Source organism: Mandrillus leucophaeus, unplaced genomic scaffold, assembly GCF_000951045.1.
Source record: "Mandrillus leucophaeus isolate KB7577 unplaced genomic scaffold, Mleu.le_1.0 Scaffold523, whole genome shotgun sequence".
Classification (NCBI taxonomy): domain Eukaryota; kingdom Metazoa; phylum Chordata; class Mammalia; order Primates; family Cercopithecidae; genus Mandrillus; species Mandrillus leucophaeus.
Genome location: NW_012105620.1, coordinates 153,107 through 170,432, shown reverse-complemented (window position 1 = coordinate 170,432; position 17,326 = coordinate 153,107). Strand labels below are relative to the sequence as shown.

Below are 17,326 nucleotides of genomic sequence, written 5' to 3'. Positions count from 1 at the left end.
TTTAGTATGATCTACTCATGCACTTATCAGCATACATTTTAATTATCACAAACTTTTATTATTTTCTGAGGTACTCCGGAAAATTCCAAAGTACAAAACAACATCCCTTTTCTTACAGAACTTACACTTTCACAGAACCGTAATTAAATACCTGTAAGGTATTATTTGTAGTTCATGAACCTGACTTCTACATAATATATATAAAGCATTACCTTTCTATTTAGTAAAAATAGTAATCAAATGCTTTGCTATTAAGATGAATAAAAATTTATTTAAAAGACCTCCACTCATAATACCATACAAAATACATTTATAAGGGCTGGGTGTGGTGGCTCACCACCTGTAATCCCAGCACTTTGGGAGGCCTACACAGGCAGAACACGAGGTCAAGAAATCAAGACCATCCTGGCCACCATGGTGAAACCCCATCTCTGCTAAAAACACAAAAATTAGCTGGGTGTGGTGGCGCGCACCTGTAGTCCCAGCTACTTGGGAGGCTGAGGCAGGAGAATCACTTGAACCCGGGAGGCGGAGGTTGAAGTGAGCCAAGATCACGCCACTACACTCCCGCCTGGCAACAGAGTGAGACTCCGTCTCAAAAAGAAAAAAAAAAAGATTTACAAGAGATAAAGGACTATAAATGTGATTTTTTACCTTCCACATGAGTTGTACAGTTCTATAGCCTTGAGCATGGGATGGATCTATTTTATACCAGAAACTTGGTGCTTTAGATGGTCCTAAAGAAAAGACATAAAATTCTTAAAATAAAAAGGTTTTAACAGTAAAATATGATTCTGCAAATTATTTTTACTTTGTTCTTAGTACTCTTGCCCTTCAACTGCATGGTGTCTCTACCTCTTTATACCAGCATTTTCCCACCCCAGCATAACACACCGGGCTCTTCCTTTAGTCAGGGTGATAGCCTGATGATTCCAATTATACTGGAACTCTTTTCTAACCTCAAAATTGTAAAGGTAAAAATGTATCCTGAGCAACAACTAAATATGCATCATTCTTTCTTATAACTTCATGCTCTTTATTCTGTTTGTATACTGCACTGTATTCTTGTGTATTAATCTACTTGAATCTCCTGTACCAGCAGCCTTTTCCCAGCCTTCCTGGGTCTGCCTGTCCTCACTTCTGTTTTGTCATCTGTAATTGCCTCTTGATGATCAACACATCACTGCTTAGATTTTATTCAACTCCTCTCTTATTCTATTAAATACCAGGTCTTCTGATTATAAAAATTTTGAAAAATTAGTTTGTATGATTTTTAAAGAAAAAATGAACTTTTTGAAACAAAGTTTTTAACAGTGAAAAATAAAAATGAAACAAATATAAGTTGATACTACTTATCGCTGAAAATCAAACTGGAAAATCTATTTAAACACATTGCTTACCCCTAAATATTCATAGGAATAATAAAACAAATTAAGATAAATGTACTAAAATAAGTTTATTACTTTATGTAAGGATGATTGAGAGTGATGGGATGTAATAAAAACAAATGCATAGTATTGTTATGATAATCACTAACCATCTGAAAAAGCACTCCATAAAACAGTGTTTTTTTCCAGAGACAGTGTCTGGCTCTGTTGCCCAGGCTGGAGTGTAGTGGATGACTGTAGTGCACTATAACCTTCAGCTCCTAGGCTCAGGTGATCTTCCCACCTCAGCATCCCAAGTAGCTGAGGTGTGGCCACCATATCCAGCCAAAACATAAATTGTTAAATACCAGTAATTAAATTTGGTTTTAAAAATACCTGCAGTATTTATTTTTTAAAACTTTTATAGTAGCCATTAAATGTAGAGTAGTATATAATTTTTAGCAATAAGTAATATCAACTGACATTTCATTTTTACTTATCATTGTTAAGCTTTTTATTGTAAAAAGTTTGTCTTTAAAAAAATCAATGGCATTAACTGGTTTCTCAAAATTTTTATAAATATAATAGCAAGATATGGTAGTCAGTAGAATAAGAAAGGAGTTGAATAAAATCTAAGCAGTGAGGCTGGGTATAGTGGCTCGTGCTTGCAATCCCAGCACTTTGGGAGGCCGAGGCACGTGGTTCACTTCAGCTCAGTAGTTAAAGACCAGCCTGGGCACCAAGGAAAAACCTTGTCTCCACAAAAAAATGCAAAAATTTGCTGGGCATGGTGGCGCGTGCCTGTAGTCCCAGCGACGTTGGGGGCTAAGGCAGGAGGATCGCTTGAGCCTTGGAGGTTGAGGCTGCAGTGAGCCGTATTCATGCCACTGCACTCCAGCCTGGGCAACAGAGTAAGGCACTATTTCCAAAAAACAACAAAAAAATCTAGGTACTGATATGCTAATCATGAAGAGGCAATTACAGACAACAAAACAGAAAGGATAGGACAGGCAGACCAGGAAGGTTGGGAAAAAGGCTGCTGGTACAGAAGTTCAAATACATAAATTCACATGACTACAGTGCAGCACCCACACAGAATAAAGAACATGAAATTACAAAAAAAAAAAAAAAAAAAAATGAGCTGGAAATATTTCCTAACATAAAGAGAACCCAGAGACTTCATTCACTCATTGATTTGACGAAGATTATGTACATTTGTCCATTAAAAATGCACACAGGCACTAACCACAATATTGTAAGTATTTCATTAACTCCTCCCCATGTATCTCATTTTAAGGATTCCTGGTTAAGACAAAGCAATCTGGCTGAGGACTCCCAAAGCAGCAATAGCAAAACTGCTTTCTTTCTCAGCATTTATGAGTTAGAGAAAATTCTTAGGGGAGGAGGGTACTTTTCTGCCTTTGACATTCTCAAGTCACATGACCTAAACCTCTAGAAGAGCTGGAAGTAATGGGATATAGGTGGTAGGGGATTTTTTTCAGCCACAGCTACTGCCACTGATAACTAAGAGATGAGTCTGTGATAGGAAGGTCTCAAAATGAAAAATCTATGCCACAGGATTATTTCTTGAACTTAGTAACATCAGCTGCTTTGCAGTGAAGACCTTACTTTTAGACTGTACACTCTTATTGTGCCTTTTAAATTCTATACCATATACATTATCTATAGGAGAAAAAGGGAAAATAAAAACTAACCAACCAAAATTCCAGGATCAACCGCTTCCCAGGGGCTTATCAAATGCAATTAGAAAAAAAATGAATAAAAGGTATAATACAAATATCTTTTTGATAGTGAGGATCTAAGGTATAGTTTGCTAGACTGTGTGATTTTAATGATTCAGGATGATTCTCTAGTTAGGAGTATCTCTGGAGAAGTCTCCTTGAGTAAAATGTTCTAGACTTATCAACAGTTAAGTCAACGGTTTTCTGATTATCTAAGTCACCATTCCATGATGACTTTTTTTTTTTTTTTTTTTTTTTTGAGACGGAGTCTCGTTCTGTCACCCAGGCTGAAGTGCAGTGGTGTGATCTTGGCTCACTGCAACCTCCGCCTCCCAGGTTCAAGCGATTCTCCTGCCTCAGCCTCCCGAGTACCTGGGACTACAGGTGCCCGCCACCACGCATGGCTAATTTTTGTATTTTTAATAGAGAAGGGGTTTCACCATATTGGCCAGGCTGGTCTCGAACTCCTGACCTTATGATCTGCCCACCTCAGCCTCCCAAAGTACAGGGATTATAGGCGTGAGCCACCCCACCTGGCCTCCATGATAATTTAATTAGGTATCAAATAGACTTATACTATCAATGATCCATATTAAATTTTACATCTTAATGTCCTTAAAAATGAAAACATAAAATACTGCAGTTTGAATAAAATGATCACAAACCAAGAAGCAATGAGGCTATATTATTAAAACCAGAACCAATTCACAGATGGAATTCCAATAGTTTTACTTCTTCATATACTTATTTACTTACTATCTTCATAGGTGATCCCATTTGCTTCTTCACTCCAGTCACTCCAGTATCCCTTACCATCTTCCTTCATACAGCAAATCCTAAACACATATTCTGTAAAAGGTTTAAGGTCTTGGACAGTGAATGAAGATCGGGTGGATGCTGTATCTTCAGGGGGAATCTGAAAAAAAGCAAATCAACCAACAGAAAATCTCAATTAGTAAGGTCTTCTAAGTTGTGTTAAAATTTAGAAACTTTTTTTCTGCGGCACAGCTTTGCTCTGTTGCCCAGGTTGGAGTGCAGTGCTGTGATATTGGTTCACCACAACCTCTACCTCCCAGGTTCACGCGATTCTCCTGCCTCTGCCTCTGAGTAGCTGGGATTACAGGTACCCACCACCACTCCCAGCTATTTTTTGTATTTTTTAGTATCAACGAGATTTCACCATGTTGGCCAGGCTGGTCTGGAATTCCTGACCTCAAGCAATCCACCTGCCTCGGCCTCCCAAAGTGCTGGGATTATAGACGTGAGTCACTGCGCCCAGCCTAGAAACTATTTTTATTTATTTATTTTTGAGACAGAGTCTCCCTCTGTGGCCCAGGCTGGAGTGCAATGGCGTGATCTCAGCTCACTGCAACCTCTGCCTCCTGGGTTCAAGTGATTCTACTGCCTCAGCCTCCCGAAACTATTTTACTGAAACAAGACTAATACATTAAACTCAACCTCTGGAGAGAAATAAGTGTAAGTTAAAAAGCAGTCCAAATCAGTAAAGTTATTAAGTTTGAGGAGTATGGAAACATCTATTATCTTTCCTTTTTTCCCTTTATTTCTTCCACAGGGCCTATAGCTTAGGATTTCTGCAGGAAACAGATGGTACACTCCACTTAGAATAATTCAAGGAGGGCTTCATAAAGGGACTACGTGCAGAGTATATGGATCCTTAGAGAGTGCAGTTAGTACTCTGGTGCTTAGAGCTGTTTCTACGTCTAGGCCCAAAGGGATGAGGAGAAGTACCAGAACCTGAAAGAAGGTCAGCTAGAGAGGGCTGACTTGACAGGCAGTGACCTTAAGTTGAAAGACAGCCAGCTGGGTGCGGTGGCTCACACCTGTAATCCCAGCACTTTGGGAGACTGAGATGGGTGGATCACCTGAGGTCAGGAGTTCGAGACCAACCTGGCCAACATGGTGAAACCCCATCTCTACTAAAAATACAAAAATTAGCTGGACATGGAGGTTACAGTGAACCAAGATCATGCCATTGCACTCTAGCCTGGGTGACAAGAGTGAAATTCCAACTCAAAAAAAAAAAGAAAAAAAGAAAAAAAAGACGGCCAGCTCCCAGGAAGAAGCGGGGAAAATCAACACGCCAATTTCACTGTTCTTCTATCTGTCTTCTCTCTTGCCTAGTCCCTTCCTTCCATTAACCAGTCACAAGGAAGCTACAAAGAATGGGAATCCACAGATGAAATCTATACAGGTCAGCATGACACAACAAAGAGAAGGGTACAGTATAGATGTGGATGGGCAAAAGGAAGACATCCAGCCCAAACAAGAAAAACAAAAGTTTTCCTGGCTTTTAAACTTAGCTTTCAGATAAAAAGAGGAGATTAAATATAGATAAATAACTGGTCATATCACTCTAATAATTTAATATTGGATACAAAATAAATGTCAGTCTTTTTTGTAGCACTGAATTAAGATTCTGTACTTAATATCACATTTTGAAGAACTTCAGGTATGTATATTCTCTGTACAACATGAAGCATTAATCCAATTTTGTTTTATTGCTTTTTCTGATTGTATTCTCAGCCCTTTAGATAAGTGGGGTAAGGAGACAAGTAGTAAAGTCATCAGCCCAATTCCCTTACAAGTTCACTGTGACCAGAGCAACAAAAGCAAAGACATACTGTTTGTGATAAATGGAATCAAAACAGAGAAGAGTATGGATAGCTGAATGCTATGGTGATAGCCTTTTTAAAAGCTCCAAGTATTTCTTTTGCCAGCAGCATCATCTATCCTTTTCAGTCCTACAAGTTCCCTACCAATCCCTTCCTCTACCTCAGTGGTTAACAAACTTTCTATAAAAAGGTAGATAAAATAGTTACTAATATTTTCGGCTTGCGGGCCAGATAGTCTCTTTGTAACTACTCAACAATTCCACTGTAGAATAAAAACAGAGACAATATGTAAAGAAATGAGTGTGGCTGTGTTCCAATAAAACTTTATTTACAAAAACAAGTCACAGGCTGATTTTGGTGAACTACAGCACACCAATCCCTACACTAGCTACCTTATCCTTATAATCTCTTTATTTTTGCTCCTCCACTTAACTTGCTTCTTATTACTTGTATTGTTTGTATCTCATATCAAAAATGCCATTTCTAGGCTGGTAGTGGTAGCTCACATCTGTAACCCCAGCACTTTGGGAGGCCAAGGTAGGATAATCGCTTAAGGCTAGCAGTTTGAGACCATCCTGGGCAACATGGTGAGACTCCATCTCCACAAAAATATAATAATAATTTTAAAAAGCCAGGTGTGGTGGTGCACACCTGTAGTGAGACTAAGGCAGGAGGATCACTTAAGCTCAAGTTTGAAATTGCAGTGAGCCAGCGGCCTGGGCAAATGGACACCTTGTCTCTAGAAGAAAAAAAAGAAAAGCCATTTCCTATCACCCTATATCATTTTCATGTTTTACTTAAAGGCTACTGTATTTAGCAAAGCTGTATTTTCTATCTGGATATCTTCCTGATTCCCCTTGTTTGAAATAAAGACCCAGAAGAGGTGTCAAGCAAAATATTTCACATAACCAGAAACTTAAAGACATTTAGAAAATGACTGAACCTTTTTAAGATTAGAGGGCTGAAAGAAGGACTATTTGAACAAACAGTAACTTTCAATTTACCTGGCTCCAAGTTGAGGCATCTTTGGTCCTATATTGAATGTTATATTTTAGTCTTATAACACTCTTAATACTTGGGTTGGTCCATGTCAATTTTAAGATACTAGACAGTTCCTCTGAGTTGATCACTGATAAATTATGTGGCGGATTGGGCTTCACTGAAAAATAAAATAAATCCTAAGGTTTACTATGTTTTACAATTTCATATAGAAACTCAAATATACTCTTTATATTGTCCTTCCTTTATTTTACAATATTCGTTTATCCTTACCAAATGAACTAAATTCTCTGAAAATTATGCTATGCTATATACCTTATAATGGAAACAAAAAAGACTTCCAAGGAATCTTTAGTTTTCCTTGTTAGTTTACTACATTTGTTAATCTCTTCAGGTTCATATGTCAAAAGACAAATATCTATGATATCAAATTTTTAAAAAAGAGAATAAAAATGGAACATACATACTGTAATTACAATGGTGTAAGATGTTTGAGAACAGAAAATATTCAAAGTGAAAACAGCTGTTAAGTGTGGTTGGATTATGGATATTTTTCTTTTTCCCAATTTTATTTGATATTATTGATAAAATTACTTTATAAAAATCACTAAGATAAATAAATGCTTGTTTCTACATTAATTAAAATCTAAAATCTAAATTAATTAAAATCTAAAATTTAAAATCTAAAAACTACATTAAAATCTAAAAATCTACATTAAAATCTAAAAAAATCTAAATATAAAAACTACTTTAATTTATAAACTACTACAGTGTCAAATAAACTCTCAAATTCAGGTTTATAACTACCTTTATACACAGGATCAAAATTGATATGATCTGATGTAACCTTCCCAAGGGCATTCTCTGCTTCTACCCAGACTTCAATGTTGACAAAATACACAGTAGAATAATCAACAGTGCATGAGGTGGGGGTGTCACGTTTTGCTTTGCAATCAGCAAACTTGTGTGTTGCCCTAAATACAAAAAATTGAAGAATCAGTCATTAAAAACACATCTGAAAAAATCAGAGTGAAAAAAACTACTTGCAAAGAATTTGATGAGAGACTTAGATTGTTGTGGCAAACTTTGCAATAAATTGTTGATCACTAACAAAATTTCTTAAAAATTAACCTTTCTTTAAAATCGACTTTGATCTATAGCTTAAGACATAAAATTTTCAAATTTGTAGTCTAAAAATATTGTGCTTTAAAATTTTAGGCTCCATCCCCACTGATTCCTCTCCAAAAATTATTTCCTTGTGATCCCAGTGCTGTTTTTTCTTTTTCCTAAAACAGAACCCTTACTGTACCAGAAATTTCTTTAAGCACAATATGCTAGGTGACAGGAGGTTAGGGGTAAGAATTTCTATCACCCCTGCGCCTTTAGTCTGAGAGCTAAAGTCTCTTGACCTCTTTCTAGTCAAACTTAGGCAACTACTTTCTGATTTCTATCACTATGGAAAGTTCCAAGCAATATTACTATATTTATTTTTAATTATATAAATTATGCCTCAATTAAAAATATTTATGTATAACACTCTTTTTAAAAATAGAAGGATAAACCAAACCCCAAATTGAACCAAAAGAAAAACAGTCAGCCTCTAAGGAGAAGAAGGAAATAAGGCAGAGGATTCAGGAATAGAATATAGACTTTTCTGAACATGTCTTAATACTATTAATATATTTGACTTTTTGGATTGTTTTATATAATTATTAAGAAAAATTCCTAAAAATCAAAAGCAAAATGAAACATAAGAACTTGTGTACTGAGGATGTAGTATAACCACATAGAATGGAACTATTCAAGTAACATTAAAACACAGTAATTTGACTACTACACATCCTTCATAGAGAAAAACAGTCTTAAAATCATTCTTAGTAATCATTTTGTTGGTGCTAATACTGGTGTTATTATTCTGCAGCTGCTGTATTAATCATAGGTTAAAGCAAATTAATAATTATGTTAGCGTTGTTGTGAACTATGTTTTTCAGTTCGTAAGAAAGAAGATGTAGATGTCAGGTGAATGTAATTATGTAAAAACCTATAGTCCTAATTTTAAACTGAAAATATCAGTATGAATTCGTATTTTTAAAAGCTGTATTATATCTCATATCACAAAACATGTCCTAACTCTTTTGACTGAAAAAAATCTAAAAACTATGACAAACCAGTAGTGATGAATTCCTGTAGCACCCAGATTGTAGTCTATAAATATTATTTCACACTAAATGAAACCAGAGAGTTTTGGGAAAAGGTTGATTCCAGGTCTGGGTGAGGAAATACATAAGATGAGCCTGTAAAAAAGCATGTTGTATCAGAGAGCTATTAAAGGCTAAGGAAGTTGTGTTAAGTGGTGGTGGGTGCCTATAAACCCAGCCACTTGGGAGGCAGTGAGCCAAGATCACGCCACTTCACTAGAGTCTGGTCAAAACAGCAAAACTCTGTCTCAGGAAAAAAAAAAAAAGGATGAACGAGCCAATTTGAATAACGTGCCACTGATCAAAGATGGGACAATCCATAATGAATTAAAACACAACAAATATGTTTAAATATAAATTCATAATGAGAAAGAAAAGCCCTCATTATCTACCTTTGGTACCTTTGGAGGATACTAGGTAATCAACTAATTATAAAACTGGTAATTAAGGAAAAATATTAAACCTATCTTGCTTCTCTTATCTGAACTGTACTTCAGGGTAAACCACAGCTGATAAAGGCAAGTTTCTCTTTAAGTATTTCAGCTAAAACAAACAAAACACAGAATACCACAGTTTTGTAATTTACATACAAATTATAATCAGGATGACTGCTCAAAGCTGTAAGGGAAATACTAGTGGGAAAACAACACGGTTAAATTTTGGAAACATTCTGTTGAGTTATAAAACTTTTCACAAAAGAGTATATACTATATGATCCCATTTATATGAAACATTCTGTAGCAGGAAAAAATAATCTATGGTGAAGAATATCAGACAGGTAGTTGCTCATGGGGTGGGGCAGTTGCTGAGACTGGCTGGGAAGGAGCAGGAGGGAACTTTCTGGGTGTGTTAGTAATGTTCTATGTCTTGATACTGATTTGAGTTACACAGGTGTCTGTACTTGTCAAAACTCACTGAATGATACACTAAGATCTGTGTTTTCACTATATGTAAACTTTATCTGAAAACTATACTGAACTCTAGTTCATGTAAATACCGAAGTGATTAAGAATGAGGTATATTAATGACTGTAACTCACTATGAAATACTGAAGTGATTAAGGGTGAGGTATATTAATGACTGCAACTCACTATGAAATATATAAAAAAGAGATTCATTGAGAGATGGAGAGAAGGATGCATAGATAAATAGGTGATAAAGCAAATACAGTAAAATGTTAATTGTAGAATCTAGGTGATGGGTATGCAAGAGTGTTCACTGTAAAATTCTTTCAGTTTATCTGTTTGGAAAAAACAAATGGGAAACTTAGTAAAATAAAGGAATAAGGCTGACAACACCCAAAACCACTGCTCAATCTTAATATCAGAAAAAAGAAAAACAGTGAAACATTATCTGGTCGTTCCTGATAGAAGTACATATCACTCCTACAAAACATTTTTTTGGGGGGGAAAAAAAATCAAACCCAAATCTGATGAAATTTGTAGATCTAACAGTAATTTTTTGGAAAGAAAAAGACAAGGGGGTCAGGTGTGGTGGCCACGTCTGTAATCCCAACACTTTGGGAGGCGGAGGCGGTCAGATCACGAGGTCAGAAGTTCGAGACCAGCCTGAACAACATGGTGAAACCCGTCTCCATTAAAAATACAAAAAAAAAAAAATTAGCTGGGCATGGTGGCACATGCCTGTAATCCCAGCTACTCAGGAGGCTGAGGCAGGAGAATTGTTTGAACCTGGGAAGCTGAGGTTGCACTGAGCGGAGATCACGCCACTATATTCCAGCCCGGGTGACACAGCAAGACTCCATTTCAAAAAAAAAAAAAAGACAAGGGAATATGTTAAACAATGTACAATGTATAACAGTTTAACAACTGAATTGTAAGGAAAAAGAATAGAACCTATAGTTTAAGAGACACATGACATAAATTCACATATACACATATTTATGAAACAATGGGGGAAATCAACACTAACTGAAAATGTAATATTTTATATTTGAGTGTAACAATGGTATGTTGTTACACTTTTTTTAAAATGTCCTTATCTTTTAGAGATGTGTACTGAAGTATTTTTGGATGAAATGATATGATATGTCTGCGATTCTCTCTTCAAGACAATATGGGCAAAGAGTACCTTTGAAATAAGACTGGTCATGAGCTGACCAGTGTTGAAGCTGAATGATGGGTACGTATGGGTATTTATTATGCTATTCTTTCTACTTTATTTATCTGTTTGTATATTTAGAGATGAAGTCTCATTCTGTTACCCAGGCTGGACTGTAGTGGCGAGATCTTGGCTCAGTGCAACCTCCACCTCCTGGATTCAAGTGATTCTCCTGCCTCAACCTCTGAGTCACTGGGAATACAGGAACCTACCACCATGTCTGGCTAATTTTGTATTTTTGGTAGAGATGGGGTTTTGCCCTGTTGGCCAGGCTGGTCTTGAACTCCTGACCTCAAGTGACCTGCCCGCCTCAGCCTCCCAAAGTGCTGGGATTACAGGCGTGAGCCACCACACCTTGGGGATTACAGATGTGAGCCACCGCGCCTGGCCTCTTCTTTTAGATTTATTTGAAATGTTACAAAATAAAAATTTAAATGTTTTAAAATAGCATTTAATATTATTACTTGGTAAAATAAAAATTCCAGCAAAAATGACTAACTTAATAAATCTAACATGAAACAAATTTAAAATAACATACCATTCAGATTTTAAAGTGAAGTTTGTCTCCAAGTGTGTTTCCCTTCCACGATTCCACTCACACCTCATTTTCTTTCCCTCATTCACAATGCAACTCAAATTTTTAGGTTTTTCTGGAGGCACTAAAAGGGATTAATTAACATCTTTCAGAAAGCTTTGTATCCACAAATATTATGCAATTTATATACTACCCAAGGCATTTGTCATCTAGATTAGATGAAAAAAATCAAACCCAAGCAAAAAGTATGAACACAATGAAAGGTTGATGAAAATTTCTTTTCTATCCCAACTCTTACACTTCTTTTTAGGTAGTAATACATATACATCCATCCTAACTGTCATCAACTGGTTTGCTTCACATTAATTTTCTACGTAAAATCAACTTTCATTTATAACTGGAAAAAATATCAACTGATTTCTCCATTAAGTGTATTTTTAAAAGTAATATTTACATATGTTTGTAAGAGGCAATTAAGTAGAAGTCAAAATGATTCATTTGTATTTCTCTTCTTATTGCTTTCCCAAACTCTGCTGGAAGAAAAGCAAATGCCAAAACAGTAAAGTCTGGGTGATCCACAAATTAGATAACCCACTTTTGGATCACAGTAAGTTTATTTTGTTTACTTTGTTACTCCAAGGCCAGGCACAGTGGCTCACGCCTGTAATCTCAGCACTTTGGGAGTCTGAGGCAGGTGGATCACCTGAGGTCAGGAGTTTGAGACCAGCCTGGCCAAAAAAAAAAAAAGAAAAAAAGGATTTACTCCAGTATTTGTTCACTTTCTTCAGGTAGCTGCTTTACATGTGCATTTTCTCAGCAATTAAGGGATACTGAGAATTACCATCATTACGTCAATTCAACAATACTTTCTTGTGGTGGGGGGTCTCATGTCAAATATTTCTCTAGTAAACTGGAACTGCTTCACTTTCAGGAAAGACAGGAGACTTGTAGTTCCTACTTCTAAGCTTATTTTTTAAAAACCAAACATGTCCAAGTCACTAAGTCCACAATTACTACATTTTATAAAGAGGAAAGGACAACATTAAAGATGCAGGTCAATAGTCATGACAAAGTCTGAAATAAGGCAAAAACAAAACTTACAGCCTGAAATTATTGTGATTCCATAAACATTCTGTTCAAGCTGTCCAAATGTAAGGATGTTGCAAGTGAGCTGAATATTTAATGAAGATATATCTGTAAAGGTGACACTGGAGGCTGTTCTGTTTATGATAGTATATTGCTCCTTAGGAATAGTAAAATGGTTTGTTTTCCAGACAATGTAATTAGCATTTACATGAAAATAATCCATACATTTTTCCTTTAGCACACAAACTGCAGTGAAATTAGAATGAAGTTGTACAACTGGAGATTCAGGACTGATATAACCACATGGATCTAGAAGTTCACCTAAAAAGGAACAATAGAAAATATATAAATGGACTGAATTTTTCTGGTACAAAATGATTATCTAGCTGGTAGCACTCAATATAGAGTCAGTCCCTCAACCTTCACTAAAATATCCCTAAAGACACAGAAAAAGACAATATACAACTGAAAATTAATATGGTTAGAATTTAATGCCTGAGTTTGTAAAGAAATACAAAAAAATGTAAGGATAATAGAGCTGAATTAAGAAAAACCCATTCATGCTTTATAGCTCATGGTATAAACTATTTCTTTAAGAAACACAGACTGCCTGCAGCATTATTCATACTTGCCCCACAACCTATCCTGTCCCTCCATTTAGACCCCAGGTCTAAACTAAACTCTCCAGAAAACAGGCAGTGGTAGTCTCCTCTACAGTCCTGAATGCTATTGTGGAGTACAGTTGGGGGTCACAGACAGACCGTATACATTGTCCACACATCAAAACTCAGACAACAAAGGAAACAGCAAGGGACCAATACAAAACAGGAAGAACAGAACAAGATGGCCAAATAGTTTAGTTTTAAGAATAAATGCATGGGCCCGGGTGTGGTGGTTTACGTCTATAATCTCAGCACTTTTGGGAGGCCGAGACAAGAGGATCGCTTGAGTTCAGGAGTTTGAAACCAGCCTGGGCAACATAGGGAGACGCCATCTGTAGTAAAAATAAAAAAAAATAGCCGAGTATGGTGGTGCACGCCTATAGCCCCAGCTATTCGGGAGGATGAAGTGGGATGATGGTGTGAACCCAAGGGGTCAAGGTTGTAGTGAGCCACTGCACTCCACCCTGGACAACGGAGTGAAAATAAATGCATGGGATGAGATCCCCTATTTAAAAACAAAGAATCAGCCTGACCAACATGGTAAAACGCCATCTCTACTAAAAATACAAAAAAATTAGCCGAGTGTCGGGGTGGGCACCCGTAATCCCAGCTGCTTGGGAGGCTGAGGCATGAGAATCACTTGAACCTGGGAAGTGGAGGTTGCAGTGAGCTGAGATCATGCCACTGCACTCCAGCCTGGGAGACAGAGTGAGACCCAGTCTCAAAAAAGAAAACAAAGCAAAGCAAACAAAACACAAAGAATCACATCAGGTAAAAAAAAATTAAACACAACTATACACTTTACCTATCACCTACTCCACGTTGATGACATCTCAATCCCCATCTGTAAGCACTAAACCCCCATGCCCATTAGACATATATCTTCAACAGCCCATTAGACATATATCTGCCTGAGATATCCCATAGCTATTTTTAAATGAGCATGTCCAAAACTATATGTATTATAATCTTTTCAAACTTACTATTTTTTATTTTTATTTCTCTGCCTCTGCTAACACTACCACTCCCATCCAGACATCTAGGCCAGATACTCTGTAGTCATCTTCCAACATCTCTCATCAGCCTCCTCTAACCTCCAACTTAACAATATTGCACTTTGTTGCTTCTATATGCTTAATAAGCATCCAACCTCTTCTTTCCAATGCTACTCTGACTGCTGAAGCACAGGGCACTGTATTATATCAGTCTGACCTCCTTCCAGTTTATCTTACGTACTACTGTCATGGTTACTGTTCTAAAATAATTATGACATTTTTCTACTTTAAATTATTTAGTGCCTACCTATTATCAAGACAAAAGTTCCAACTATTTGACATGGTTTCATTCTTTTTCTCTAGCTTCAATGTCCACAATTTTAAGGTGGCTTTCCTCAATAAATCCTATTTGCTGTAGGGTTCCTGGGTAGTTACCCATGAAGTTTTTTTGAGATTAAAAATTACTAGCCTGGGCAACATGGCAAAACCCCATCTCTACAAAAAAAATACAAGTATTAGCCAGGCATGGTGCACATGCCTGTAGTCCCAGCTACTTGGGGGTGAGGGTTGGGTGCTGAGGCAGGAGGATTGCTTGAGCCCAGCAGGTCAAGGCTGCAGTGAGCCCAGGAAAAATTAAAAACAGTTTTTGCAGTCAAAATTGTATTCCCAAATGGAATCCCAGGACCTCTCATAAAGCTGGTAAAACCCAGAGCTGGAATGTGTATTTCTTTGTTTCAAACTTACAATGTGGCCTGTTTATATCATCTTGCTGTTATTTATACATGTCTACTGTAAATCTTAGTGCATATATTACTCTCAATTTCCAATAGTATGGTCCTTCATCTAGTGGAGAATCTCTACTAAGTTACTCTGTGATACTGGGTCAGAACTTACAACTCCCTAGACATCACTTTATTCTTTGGCAAAATCACTTGTTAAACTTTCTTTAAAGTAATTATAGGGACGTTAAATATAAAATATACTCTAGAGTACTAAAAACATAAGATATAATTAGAGACTCAATATGATTAATTTTTACACATAGAATAAGAGAAATATTAAAAATGGGCAAATGGGTTGGGCACGGTGGCTCACACCTGTAATCCCAGCACTTTGGGAGACCGAGGCAGGCAGATCACGAGGTCAGGAGGTCAAGGCCACTGTGGCTAACACGGTGAAACCCCGTCTCTACTGAAAATACAAAAAATTAGCCAGGCGTTGTGGTGGGCACCTGTAGTCTCAGCTACTCGGGAGGCTGAGGCAGGAGAATGGCATGAACCCAGAAGGCGGAGCTTGCAGTGAGCCAAGATCACACCACTGCACTCCAGCCAGAGTGACAGAGTGAGACTCCATCTCAAAAAAAAAAAAACAAGGGCAAATGTTCCGTTTTTCAAAGTGAGACACAGCTTCACTAAAACCATCCCATGCCAAATTAATTCCATTTTATAGAGCTACCAGGCTGAGATTAAATTGTAAAAAGAAAGTATTTTAATTAAGAAAGGTATCTGACAAAGTTATTTTGAATGTTTATAGGGCAAGATGAAGAAATGTGAATTAGAATACACTATAACTGAGTCGGACGCAGTGGCTCACATCTCTAATCCCAGCACTTTGGGAGGCCGAGGTGGACGGATCACCTGAGGTAAGGAGTTCTAGACCAGCCTGATCAACATGGTGAAACTCCGTCTCTACTAAAAATACAAAGGTTACCCGGGTGTGGTGACCCACACCTGTAATCCTAGCTACTCAGGGGGCTGAGGCAGGAGAATTGCTTGAACCTGGGGGGGCGGAGGCTGTAGTGAGCTGAGATTGCGCCACTGCACTACAGCCTGGGCGACAAAACAAGATTCCATCTCAAAAAAAAAAAAAAGAAAAAAGAAAAAAAGGAAAAAGAATATACTGTAACTTATATTACAATGAACATTAAGATATTACTATTTTGCTACTTTTATAGGTTCATACTCATATTTATATTTGATTACTCATATATAAAAATATTGACTAAGAAAAAAGTCAATCAGAGGGTAGTCTTAAGTAGAATATGCTGAAGTGCATGCCCTCAATTCTTGGAGAAGACTGTATTTTAAGAATGGCCACACCTACCTATTTATCCCATCCCACATATTCTTCTTACAATGTCACGCATACTCTTTTCATGAAAGAGGTGGGGACTGCATTTCCCCAACCACATCAGATCTGTATGGGTGCCTTGTGTTCACTCCAGCCAATGGAGTGCGCTATGAGACTTCAGAGGCTAGATCATTAAAAGAATACAGACTCCAATTAGCTTTCTTTCTCTCTCCTGGGATATCTGCCTTTAGAACCCAGTCACACATTGTAAGAAAGCCAAGGCCATAAAAAGAGGCCACGTATGGTGTTTTGGACAATGGCCCCAGCAAAGCCCTCAGCCTGCAGATACCATCAACAACAGATATATAAGCGAAGGAGTCTGCAGATGACTCCAGCTCCCAGTTTGAATATTGCAGCTGAGGCCCCAGACATTGTACAACAAAGACGAATAAGTCTGATTGTGCCTGCCTATCTATAGTCCTGTCCTACACAAACCATGAGAGATATTATTATCATTTTAAGCCTTGAAGATTTGGAGTATTTGTGAGGGACCAACAGGTAACTAATGCAGTCCTGTTATTTTCAACATTTTAATCCACAACTTGGGAAAAGATAGACACACGTGCTTATCAAATTAGCAGAGGACAGGACTACAAACAGCTGCTGATACTTCAGATGAAAATGTTGGGATTCAAAACTATGTTGAAAGAGTAGAACAACAGGCTAAAACTGATAAAATGAAATTAGCAACCGAGGAAATATACCCTATTTAGGTAATAAGAAACATACATAGGGTGAGGGAGAACTAGTTTAAGAGTAACTCATGTAAAAACCACCTGAGAATTTTCACTGATCACTAGCTTAACATGAAACAAGGGTATATCTCAGCTACCACATAGTTACATAACTTTACAAAAA

At 37.2% G+C, this 17,326-nt stretch overlaps 1 protein-coding gene across 1 annotated transcript in view; it reads right to left on the bottom strand.

Annotated features, from left to right (window-relative positions):
* Positions 1 to 17,326, bottom strand: part of IL6ST (interleukin 6 signal transducer) — a 59,112-nt gene that overhangs the window by 20,103 nt on the left and 21,683 nt on the right. Inside the window, exons 4-9 of the mRNA XM_011996745.1 lie at positions 12,697 to 13,002; positions 11,599 to 11,719; positions 7,549 to 7,715; positions 6,747 to 6,901; positions 3,866 to 4,025; positions 655 to 737 (exon numbers count right to left, since the gene is read on the bottom strand). Coding sequence (XP_011852135.1) covers positions 655 to 737; positions 3,866 to 4,025; positions 6,747 to 6,901; positions 7,549 to 7,715; positions 11,599 to 11,719; positions 12,697 to 13,002 — 992 coding nt within the window. The remainder of the gene's footprint in view (positions 1 to 654; positions 738 to 3,865; positions 4,026 to 6,746; positions 6,902 to 7,548; positions 7,716 to 11,598; positions 11,720 to 12,696; positions 13,003 to 17,326) is intronic.